This window comes from Malaclemys terrapin, chromosome 10, assembly GCF_027887155.1.
Source record: "Malaclemys terrapin pileata isolate rMalTer1 chromosome 10, rMalTer1.hap1, whole genome shotgun sequence".
NCBI lineage: Eukaryota > Metazoa > Chordata > Testudines > Emydidae > Malaclemys > Malaclemys terrapin.
In genome coordinates this window covers 55,585,356-55,597,272 of record NC_071514.1, presented here as the reverse complement: position 1 = coordinate 55,597,272, position 11,917 = coordinate 55,585,356, and the positions used below count along the sequence as shown (strand labels likewise).

The following is an 11,917-nucleotide window of genomic DNA, read 5'->3' as shown; positions in this document are numbered from 1 at the left end:
GCTGGGAGCCCAGCATGGTGCCCAAGGGAGAGCTCATGCTGCAGGGGGATAAGCCCCAATCTTATTGCAGCTGATGGAGGCTCACACTTAGCCCAGGGGCCCTCCCTGCTGTAAGGTGAGGAAGGCCCTGTGGGCCGTGGGACAGCAGCCACATTTCTCACAGTGCCAGCATGCCATCCATGCATTGTCCCACTTTCTCCCCCTCCGGGGGACATGCTGGGAAAGTGAGCTGCTGGGGTTGAAGCTGGAGACTCACACAGGTCCTCATGATCCTGGTTCTGCCACATGCCCATCCCCCACTCGCCCACGCCCTGCTGTTGCCCTCGCTCGAGATTTGTCAGGAGGCTCATGGTATCGGAGGGGTTCCTCAAGCCCCAACTCCGAGAGACAGGCGCTGCCATAGGTCTCAGCTTTCAATAGCACCATCCAGTGCTACCCTCCTGGCTGCAGGGCTGGGACCCCACACCTGCACCCGGCAGCAGAGACAAAGAACCACCACAGCTGGGTGTCAGGTCTCATGACATTTATGTCAATCTCACGATTTTGGGGCACAGGTGTTTGGTACTGGCGTCGCTGCCTGGGGGAGCTGTGAGCGACGCTCAGTGCGCTGGGCCTGGCTTCTGGGCCATCAGTGCTGCAGGATGGGGTGGAGGCTGGGAGCATGTGGGGGGCATGGAGGATGGCCCTGTTCCCAGCTGGGGATGCTCTGCAAAAGGAGGAGGTACCAGGCCGCGCTCACCATAGGCCTTGCCACCATTTGGAGAGTAGCTGCTGCCTGAGGCAGGGCCCGGGGACAGGGCTCGAGAGGCCAGCCCAGTGCAGGGTCAGTCCATGCCCCAGGTGCACGCTCTTAGGGGTCCCAGGGATGGGTGCAGGGCAGGGCTCATAACTCATCTCTGCTTTCAGGGGCATCCACCGGGCGTGTCCCATTTGTGTCCTTGGGTTCTTCTGGGCTCTCAGGAACCTGGGGAACAGCAGGGTGGTTACCATGGAAACCACTGCCCCAAGCAGGCCTGGCATGCGTCGGGGGCAAAGCCAGGACCCCATGGAGAAGGCAGGAGGGACATGTCTCTCTCCAAAGTGGGGAAGGGCATGAGGGACAGTGGGGGAGAAGGTGTGAGGGATCCTGCTCTCCCTGGTAAGGGACCCAGCCCTCTGCCTCATGGGAAAGGGGTGCAAGGGACCAGGGGGGAGGGACATGAGGGACACATCTCTCTCCATGGTGGGAGAGTCACTGGGGCTGGGTGGAGCCAACTGCTGCAGGCTCATGGGCTAGCGGAAGGTTGGTGGGACAAGTTGGTCCGAGTGACCTCCTTGCTAAAGCAACAGCCTGAGCCAGCAGGCTTCCAGCTTCAAGCAGTGGCACGCTGGAGCCCTGGGACTCTACTAACCACAGGCTGTGTGTCCTCCGCAGGCAGCATCCCGCCGTTCTCCAGGAACTTGGAGAAGGTCTCCAGGTCTCTGGCACTCTTGTACTCAATCATCTGGTGCAGGCAGAGGAGAAACATGAGACAATGGTGCTGCAGGATTGCCTCTTTGCAGGCTGAACTCCCAGGACCTCACTGCAAGCAGCATAGCCTGCTTCCACCCACCACCCTCCATGCTAGGCCTGGGCCAGCCCAATCTCCTGCTTCTGACATTGCCAGCACCAGCTTTTCCTGAGAGGTGCAAGAACCCCCAGCAGAGAATTTTGGGCTAGCCCACCCCAGGAAAGTCTCCTCCTGACCCCAACGGCGAGTGGCTCCTGCCCAGAAGCAGGAGGGGTTGTAGCTCTGCTAAAGCACTTGGTTATTTTAGTCTGTCTTGTTATAACCCTGGAGGGTCCTGTTACCCAGAGAAACATCCAGTCCTTGTTGGAATCCTACAGAGCTCTTGGCCTCAATAGCATCTTATGGCAGTGAGTGCCACAGGCTGCGTTGTGTGAAAGAATATTTCCTTTTATCACTGTTTGATTTGTTCCCTTCTGGGATCATTGATTGTCTCTTTCTTCTTGTGTTACAAGACAGAGAGCACAGACGCTCCCAATCTACTATCTCTAGAGCCGTCAGTATCTGATAGTCTGTTACTCTGTCCCCTCTTACCCACCCTCTCTCTAAGGGAACAATCCCAGTCATTTCAATTGCTCCTCGCTTTCCCCAGCCTCTGATCCTTCTCGTCGCCCTTCTCTGAAGCCCTTGAGCTCTGCATCCTGTGTGAGCTGGGGGACCAGTGCTGCACGCAATGTCCAGCTGAGGGCCTAGAATGGCTCCTTGCTGTCACCCAGCACAGCTCCAGGAGTGACCTGGAGCTGCACCCAAGTGCACCCCCATCCCAGTGGGCCCTTCCCATCCCATCCAGGCAACCCCAGCAGTACCTTCCTGTCTGGCCCAGCAGGGAAATAGTGCAGCGAAGGGTAGCCATGGATGGTGAGATTCACAATCTCATTGGCTGTTGCATCCAACTTGGCGATGATGATATTGTCATGATCTTTATACTTCTCACCCAGCTCCTCCCAGACAGGTGCCATCTCCTTGCAATGTGTGCACCAGGGGGCATCTGCCGTGACAGAGAGAGGTTGTTTGTCTGCTCTGCAGGGAGTGTTGTGGGGGCAGAGCACTGGGGCTGGGATGGCAGCTCCAGCACCCGGGCCAGGAGATTGGAGGAGCTGGCAAAGTCAGCAGGCCAGGGGCACACAGCACAATCAGGCTGGGCTGGTTAGAGCCTTTGCCCACCATGCATGGCAATGCTGTAGATGCTTGGGGGAGACCTAGGCACTTAAAATTATTCCCCTCGGTGTGTGGAGTCAGGGCTCCGCAGGTTCCCTCGGTGCATGGGGGTCAGGGCTCCCCGAGTCCCTTCAGTGTGTGGGGTCAGGGCTCTCCGGGTCCCTTCGGTGCGAGGGGTCATGGCTCCCCAGGGATGGAAGGGCTTGGAGGAGACCAACGAAGGAGCTGGACAGCCTGAGTGGAGCTTGGCCAGGGCAGGGTGGGACACATGCTGCAAACACCTACCAGGTGCCACCCCCCCGCCATCCTCCCCGCCCCCCTGGGGTGAGGGGATTGGTCAGTGTGGCAGGAATTGCTGGGCTCCCTGGAGGTGAAACAGTGCAGACGGGGAATCGCCTCCCCAGGGAAGGGAAAGTTACCTGAGACAGTGAGCTCTACCCCAGACACATGCTAGGAATGTCCCCTCTGCCCTGAGTAGCTGGACTGAGTTGCCCACATCCTCCAGCTCCCATGTCTAGGCAGTCTCTTGACGGAACAGTTTTGCCTGGTGGCGTATGGAGTTGGTGCTTGTGTCTGCACCAGGCCCTGGCCGAGGGTGTCAAGCAGGCCTGGGGCAGGGGAAGGCCCAGCTTCACTCTCACAGGGCTGATACTTACAGAACTTCACAAAAACATTCTTGGTCTCATCGTAAGCCACTTGCTCAAAGTTCTTGCCCACAAGGACTTTAACTGGACGCTTATCCCAGTCCTCGGGGACCTCCTCGCTCATGAGATGGGGCTGTGGAGAGAGGGAGGGGCTGTGTGTGCTGTTTGCTAACTCACTTCCAGAGAGTGCTGCAAAGAGATGCTATGGCTGCAAACTTCTGTGCTGTGTGTGTGCCACACAGGCTTGCACAGGCCTCACACCCGGTTCCCCGCACCTGGCCCTGCAACGCTAGCGCGGAGCGCAGAGGAGGGTGCTCGGTATTCCTAATACAGTAGACGCCGCTTGCTGCCCTCCAGGCTGAGCATTTCTGGGCAAACGTCACACAAAAGGGAACGTCTGCGTGAGTGGTCAAGAAGGTCCCTTTTGAGTGATCCAGCTGCATCGCAAGGGGGTCTAAGAACAAACCCCCTGGAGCCAAAGATTCAGATCTTGGCATGGGCAACTCAGCTCTTGTCCTGCTGCCGGAAGTCAGGGAGTCCACTGGTGTTTGCTGGCTGGGAAACCAAGATCTGCTCTGCGGGACTGGGTGAGAGCCCAGCAAGGACTCTCTGTGGAAGATGGGATGGGATCTGCCCCCTGTCCTCGCCCCTGCTCAGGTGCCCCTCTCCCCACAGAGGTGGCTGTATCTCAGTGGGGCACTACACAGCAGCTGGGAAGTGCTCTGCATTAAAGGAGCTAGGGCTGGGATAGCAGCAGGTTCGGGGCACAGAAGGAATGTGGCCAGGGCCCCCGGGTTGCCCTCACTTAATCTGGTGGTGGCACATGGTCTTCAGCTCTCCCACCCCTGCAAATGGCAATGCTCCCTTCCCTGCTATCAGGAGGGATGGGCCGGGCCTGAGCCCTGGGCATGGCTGCTGTGCGCACCTGGACCTTGCCGTCAAGCACAGCCTGGGCAAAGGAGCCCACAGCCTGGGTGGCGAACTCGTCCGTGGCCATGCGGTACTTCTTGTTGGTCTCGATGTTGATGAAGCGCATGGTGGGGGCCTCGTGGCTCTTGAGGCCAAAGTACTGCAGCACTTGGGCGCCTTCCCCGTTCACGTCGATAAGCACAAAGAGAACCTACAGTGGGGCAAAGATGTGGGGCAGCCGTAGCCCAGACCAGCCTGACAGTGCCTTTCCCAGCCTGGGACTGAGAGCCCCCTGCTCCGCAGGCTCCCTTACTGCCCCACAGACCCGTGCTGGGAACGAGAGCTCCCACACACTGCCCCACTGTCTCACTGCCCCACAGAGCCTGTGCTGGGGCTGCGAGCCCCCCACCCACCCCTCGCTGCCCCACAGAGCCTGCACTGGGACTGTGCACATCTGAGCCTGTCCTTTCCCTGACACCCCCACTCTCCCTGTCGGCCACCCTGGGCCAGGATTGGAGCCAGGGCCCCACCCCCACAAGGAGCAGGGCCCCTCCCGAACCAGCCAGGGCCAGAAAAGGAACCACTCCCATTCCCAGCGCTGGGGCTGCGAGCGAGTGGTGACGCCAGGGCTGGGAGGAGGCTCTCAGCTTAAGGGACTCGACCACATGCCCAGCTAGGCCAGCCCATGGTGCGTGCATGCCAATCACGCTTTGGTGTCCCACAGCCCTGGCGAGAGCCCTGCCAGCTGGGAGCAGCCTGCCTGGCCCTGCCAGGCCAGGTGAGTGGGGCATGCTGCAGCTCACAGGGTCAGCGACCCGCTGCCAGGGACGTGACTAGCTGGTTACCTGGCCCCTGAACGGGGGTGCAGCAGCCCGGAAGCTGCCCAGGATCTCCAGGTGGGGCTCCAGGGTCTTGTTAATAAACAGCAGCAGGTGGTTGAGGATTTTTGCCCCGAATATCTTTGGTGAGTTCTAAGGAGAGAAAGAGGGTTTGCTGCCCAGTGACACTGTTGGGAAGCCTCCCCTCCCCCTGCCCGCCCGCACACACGCTCCTGCAGCAACTACCACACGGAGCCGGGGCACCGGCTGCAGCCCCAGGGGCTTGGAAGGGCCGGCGGGAAAGGCCTAGTGTGTCTGGACACTCTCCATGTGCATTTGTCTGCCCACGCCAGTGCCCCGTAATCCACACACACACACACACCCCGGCTGTGCAGTGAGCAGTGTGCCCTATGCCAGCCCTGCCCAGTGCCCTGGCTGCCATCCACACAGAAACCCCCAGATGTGAGCCCCTCATTTCCCACCACACACACATACACAGAGCTGTGATTTCCCCGCCCCCCCCCCCACACACACACACTCCACACCCGGCTGTGCAGCAAGCCATGTGCCCTAGGCCAGCCCTGCCCAGTGCCCCAGCTGTAATCCCTCCGCCAGCCCTGCTGCCCAGTGCCCCAGCTGTAATCCCTCCGCCAGCCCTGCCCAGTGCCCCAGCTATAATCCCCAACACACACACACACCCCTACTGTTCTGAGAGCAATGTGCCCTAGGCCAGTCCTGCTCACCCACGACAGCTTATGCCCAAATAAATTTGTTAGTCTCTAAGGTGCCACAAGGACTCCTTGTTTTTTTTGCTGATACAGACTAACACGGCTACCACTGAAACCTGTCACACGAGAAGACGCCATGCTGTGAGCCATGTGCCCTCCGTCAGCCCTGCCCAGTGCCCTGGCTGTAATCCCTCCGCCAGCCCTGCCCTGCAGTGCACTGTCTGTGTAAAGCTCTCTGGGGTACAGCCTCTCTGGGGCTGTTCTCATGGGGGTGGTCTCACCTGACTGGTGAACTCCGTCACCAGCTCCAGGCTGTGCAGGCCAATGAAGCGGAAGAGCTCCTCCTTGTTCAGGCCCAGCTCCGCGTCCAGCGGGAAATCCGCCCGCTTCTCATCAAACTGCAACACACCAAGGCGGGGCAGCGCCACACACTGAGAGCTTGGAGCCGAAGGTGGGAGCGGCTGGGCAGGGCCCCAGGCTGCCTCCTGCACTAGCAGGGCACCCCAATGGGGCCATGTCCTGCTGGGGCAACAGCCTTGGGAAAATGCCCTGCCCTGGCCATTGCATTAGCCCCTCCTGCCCATCTTCCCAGGCCTTTCCCATCCCAACATACCCACCTTGTCACCTGCTGGGGCTAGTGCTCATGCCCATCTCTGGGTGGCCCATAACAACGGCCATACTGGGTCAGACCAAAGGTCCATCTAGCCCAGTATCCCGTCTGCCAACAGTGGCCAATGCCATGTGCCCCAAAAGGAATGAACAGAACAGGTAATCAAGTGATCCATCCCGTCACCCATTCCCAGCTCCTGGCAAACAGAGGCTAGGGACACCATCCCTGCCCATCCTGGCTAATAGTCATTGATGGACCTAGCCTCCATGAATCCCCATGTCTCTGTTGGGCTGTAGCTGGGGTAGGGTCAGTGCCAGGTGCCTTGCCCCACCCCCTCTCACCTTCTTGAAGAGGCAAACGGTGTCGGGGATGACGCTGTATTTCTGGAAAAGCTCCGTCCTGTTGGAGACCCCGAAGGTCACGTCCACAGCATCACTGGCAACTTCATAAAAGCCCTGCGCAGCTTTGCCCTGCAGGTCCTGTAAACACCCCGCGAGGCCCTGAGCTGGGGGGGAGGGGCACAGCGCTGCCCACCCAGACCAGCTTCCCGGCAGCCCCATGGTGAAGAGCACTCGCCGTCTAACATGGTGCTGCAGCCTGTGGAGCCTACAGGCCTCAGCAGGCAACATGGCACCCGCAGCCACGATGCCATGGTGCTCAGGGGGCTGGCACCATGGGGACTGTGCCCTGGCCCCTCGCCCATGAGCTGCTCCCCAGCAGGCAGGGGGTGGGGCTGGGCTGGGCGCACAGAGCTGGCATGTGGCACTACTGGGGTACCAGGGAAGGGGAGGTGTTGACGCCTTTGAGAGGTGTGGGGGGGTCGTCACTGGAGGGCCCTCCCACAGCATGCACACAGGGCTGGCATTCGATCGTGGCACCTCCTGGCCAAGCTCAGGGCCTCCAGGGGGCATTGTGGTGTGGGCACCGTCCCTGCCAGCCAGTGGGGAAAGTCCCCACCTAGACAATTTGGGCAGCCACCGCCCCACCCAGCCCAGGGGCATGCTGAACCCAGTCTGTCCCAGCGCCACACCCAGCAGCTCCGCCAGGCCCCACATCCTCCGCTCCTGCCCACCAGGCCCCGCACCTTGAAGAACCCGACGACGACGACATCCTGGGAGGCGATGAACTCCTGGGCACTGGCCTCATCCTGCAGCAGCTCCGTGCTGGGGCCAGCCTTCCGCCGCATCCACCGCACAATGCCCTCAGCGTCCCGCTGCCCTGCGCACAGCACCGCAGCATGTCACCTGCCCGAGGCGCTCCCGCACCCTGGCCCCCACAGCTCTTCCCACACTGCAACCCACAGCGCTCCCTACACTGCAAACACCCACATCCACACACAGCCCCTCCTCTGCACCACACAGCCAGTCCCCCCTGAACCCTGGCCCACGGCCCCCACAGTCCTTCCCCCACATCCCAAACCTCCCCATAACTCCCCTGAACTGCAAACAAACACACATCTCCAATCCCTCCCCTGCACCCTGGCCCACGGCCCCCATGACCCTTCCCTCACACTGCAAACCCACAGCCCCTCCCCTGCGTCACAAAGCCACAGTCCCCTACACCTCGGCCCACATAGCTCTTCCCACAGTGCAAACTCACAGCCCCCCCTTCACTGTAAACACCCCCACTCAGCCCCTCTTCAGCCACAGCCCTCCCCCGCACCCTGACCCATGACCCCACAGCCCCTTCCCCAAATTGCAAACTCACAGCCCTTCTCCTGCATTACACAGCCACAGACTGTCCCCCACACCCTGACACACACACACCCCCACAGCCCACCCCCCTCCCTTGCACTGCAAACACACACACACTGCAGCCCCTCCCCTGGATCCTGACCCATGCCCACCTCAGCCCCTCCCCCACATCGTAACTCTCCCCACAGCCCCTTCTCTGCACCACAACCCCCCCAGCACCCCAACCTACAGCCCCAAAGTCCCTCTCCCACACCAACCCCCCACACACACATTGCAGATCCTTCACAGTGCCTCCTCTGCACCACAAATCCACACAGTCCCTCCCCTGCACCCTTAGCTACAGCCCCAACACACCCCTGCCCTGCACTGCAAACCTATACCCCCCCCACACACACACTGCAAACTTACACCCTCTCCCCCACAGCCCCTCCCCTGCACCCCATCCCCACAGCCCCTTCTCCACACTACCACCCCACACCCCAAGGCTGTGCTGGGTAAGGCTCCTTCCCAGCCACACTATGCTCTAGAGCAGGGACCCCCGAGCAGTGTCAGGCTGTACCTGTGAAATCTATGGGGTGTGTGCGATTCCCGTCTCGGAAGAGCTTCAGCACTGGGTACCCTGTGACGCCAAACTCGGCACTCAGGTCCGTCTCCTCCATCGCATCCACCTTGGCCAGCCGCAGGCCCACGGAGTCATTCTTCAGGATGCCAGCGGCACGCGTGAACTCGGGGGCCAGGGCTTGGCAGTGCCCGCACCAGGGGGCATCTGTGAGAAAGGGGCAGGCTGAGCAGTGAGACCCCCAGCTCTGCCTGGAGCAGCCCCCAGGAGCCTACCCTGCCCCCCCCCCCCCTCAGGCTGAATCCTTCCGGGGGCTCCGCCACCACAAGCTCTGTTGCCCCACCACTCCCAATCCTGGGTCGATCAGGGCAGAGTCCAGCAGGGGTCACTGTCACAGCCTGAGGCCTGCTGGGGGCTGGGAGAGGGATGGCATGAGCACCCAGAGTGGGGCAGGGGGCTTCGCACAGACTTGCCCCTTGGAACAGCCCAGGTTTGCCCAGCCTGGCCCAGCTGTCACCCTAGCAGGTTAATGGTTGTGGTTGGCTCTGCCAGGAGGGCAGTGCCCATCTGACAGCCACCTGGAGGGCAGGGTTCCCACTGGGGCCGTGTTGAGGCTACGCAGCCTGCTGCAGGGCCTGGAAGCACAACCCACCCTGGCCTGCCTCTCATTCCCATGTGCTCTGCCCTCTCTGCTGGCCCCCTATGCCACCCAACAGGGTGGGACGGTGCCGCTCGGCAGGGCTGTCGGGGGATCCCATGCTGTTGGGTGTTGTGTTGGCTGGTCCCTTCCAGCTGTCAGCACATGCTGTGGGCCAGTCCTAAGGTGGGGGCCATGCCTGTGCCTCCAAGGCTCCGCTGGCTCTGTCCCACCCCCCGAAATCGCTCACTCTGCTTCCCTGGGGTTCTCTGGCTCCTTTCCATGCGGACACTCAGCCTGGTGCCACGCACCCCCTTCCTCCCCCATGGCCCTGCTCTGGCCCCAGTTCACAACAAGGCCTGGGGACACTGAAGCTGGACCCATTCACTGCACCTGGCCTGTGACTGGGGACAGGCCCCCTCAGGGCTACAGGGCTTCCCTGTGGGGTCACAGACTCCCAGCAAGGGTGACCTCCCACCCCCCCAAATAGCTTGGCCTAAAAAGCAGCCTGGGCCTGGCACCAGAGGCAGCAGTGCCCAGCTGGGCAGCCCTGGCCCCTTCACACACAGCCAGTATGCTGGGACCCTGGCTGGCCGGGACCCCCATGGAGCCATACTTGGGAGTGCCGTGCCACACTGTGAGCCAGGCCATGCGGGTCACTTCACGGCCTCTGGCTCTGAAGCTAGGCCCTGTGGGGGATGCCGGCATCCAGCCAGAGCAGAGCCACAACCCGCCTGCCCACATGCACTTGAGCAAGGAGCTCCCAGCAGAGCTGCTTGAGGCAGTGACTGGCGTGGAGGCCCCAGACTAAATGGTGGGGAGGAGGGCTCTGCATCTAGGCCCCAGGAGAGCGTTGCCGGTTCTGCACCCAGGCCCTGGAGAACGCGCATTGGAATCTGTGCCCAGGAGAGAACATGGCAGGATCTGCACCCAGGCCCTGGAGAGCACATGTTGGGCTCTGCAGCCAGGGGACAGGAGAGAATGCAATAGGCTCTGTGTCCAGAAAGAGCGTTTGGAGCTGTGCCCAGGGGAAACCCTGGCAGGCTCTGCGCCCAGGCTCATTATGGTGCTTGCCTGGGTCTAATCACGGCTCTGGCTCTGTGGCTTTGCTTGTGCCACTCTTCTGGTCCCCAGCTCCTGTGGCCGTAGGGGGTCATTGGGCCTTGGGCACAACTTTGCCTGCACATTAATGTTTAACCAGCCAGTGTTTCCTCTCTCAGGCCAGGACACCTTCCTGTGGGAAAGCCACCACCTGAGCCCTGCGCTGAAGGGCAGCCAAGCACAGGGCAGCCACTGTTTGCTCTCCCTGGCGCTCGGAGCACAGATGCCCAGGGTCCCACTGGCAGCTGACAGGGCCAAGCACCTGCGCTGACAGCTGCGGCCACCATCCCCTTAGCAAGTGCTCCCAAGAGCCAGTGACCAGCAGGGAATGCACATGCCTAACCCCAGAATGGAGCGGGCATCCTTGGGGCCCCTGCCCCAGGGCTCCACGGCTACTCAGTGGCAGCGCACAAGGTTTGCCATGAGCCCAGCTGGGTGGCTGGCTGAGGATATGGCCCATGCTGCTGCTGGTACCCGCTGCCTGGTCTGAGCTGCCTCGCCTCCCCCCCGCCAACTTACAGAACTCCACCAGCAGCAGGCGGTGCTCACGCAGGGCTCGCTCAAAGTTGTGCTGATGGAGCACCAAGACACCCTCTTCCTCCAGGAGCTCATCAGAGACGACGTCCTCCTCTTCCTCCTCCACCACCCCTTCCTCGACCTGGGCTTCCTTGTCTTCTCCCCAAGCGGGTACCAGCCAGGCCAGCGACAGCAGCAGGACTACGAGCAGCTGGGACTTGGAGCAGCCCATGGTGACAGCGCGGGGAGCAGGCAAGCAGTGCACCAGCCGCCAGCAGGAGAAGGCGTTCTTGAGGCGAGGGGGGCAGATAAGGGCACGGAGGAGCGGGTGGCGCCTGGCCCATGGCGCTCGTGTCCCTTTGTTACTGGCTGATCGGCCTCAGATAAGGCGTCCAGCCAGGAATGAGCAGGTGGCTGCACAAGCTGTTTTCCAGCCCAGTTCTCAGGCCCTGGCTGGGGACTGTGAATGGCAAAGGCCAGCTCCCACTGCATTCTGCCCTGGGGCTGGGCAGCAGATCCCCTAACACCCTTCCTTGGGCGCAGATCCCCTGGCACCCTTCCTTGGGCACAGATCCCCTGACACCCTCCCCTGGGTGCAGATCCTCTGGCATCCTCCCTTGGGCGCAGCTCCTACCACACTTGCCCTGGGCCTGGGTGTGGGGAGGGGGAGCAGTGTCCCAGGTCTGGACAAAGAGACTTTCCCAATATAGTGTCAGCTGTGGCCCAGGCAGAGGGCTTTAACCTATGGTAGCAATGGCCAGGGCCTAAGGCAGGGGTACATTGGGGTGGGCTGACAGCAGGATGGGCAGCTGTCAGGGGTAACAGACGGGTACCCTCACAGGAAGGCACTGGTGGAACATTCAGCCTCACCGTGCCCACGTGCCTGGGTCGCTTTGGGCAGCAGAGGCCCTGGGGGCCAGTTGCAGCTGGCACCTGCGCCCAGGGTGCAGTGGAACTGGTGCTGGAGCTGGCTGACGGCTCAGGGCGATGCTAACA

At 61.6% G+C, this 11,917-nt stretch overlaps 1 protein-coding gene across 1 annotated transcript; it reads right to left on the bottom strand.

Moving 5' to 3' along the window:
* Positions 1 to 508: 508 nt before the first annotated feature.
* PDIA2 (protein disulfide isomerase family A member 2) lies at positions 509 to 11,209 on the bottom strand. The gene is made up of 11 exons (XM_054042523.1): positions 10,925 to 11,209; positions 8,668 to 8,874; positions 7,499 to 7,632; positions 6,756 to 6,893; positions 6,086 to 6,202; positions 5,104 to 5,229; positions 4,275 to 4,469; positions 3,362 to 3,482; positions 2,354 to 2,535; positions 1,392 to 1,484; positions 509 to 964 (listed from the first exon to the last, which is right to left on the bottom strand). The coding sequence occupies exons 1-11, from the start codon at positions 11,151 to 11,153 to the stop codon at positions 884 to 886; spliced, it is 1,623 nt and encodes a 540-aa protein (XP_053898498.1). The 5' UTR covers positions 11,154 to 11,209; the 3' UTR covers positions 509 to 883.
* Between the last annotated feature and the right edge of the window lie 708 nt (positions 11,210 to 11,917).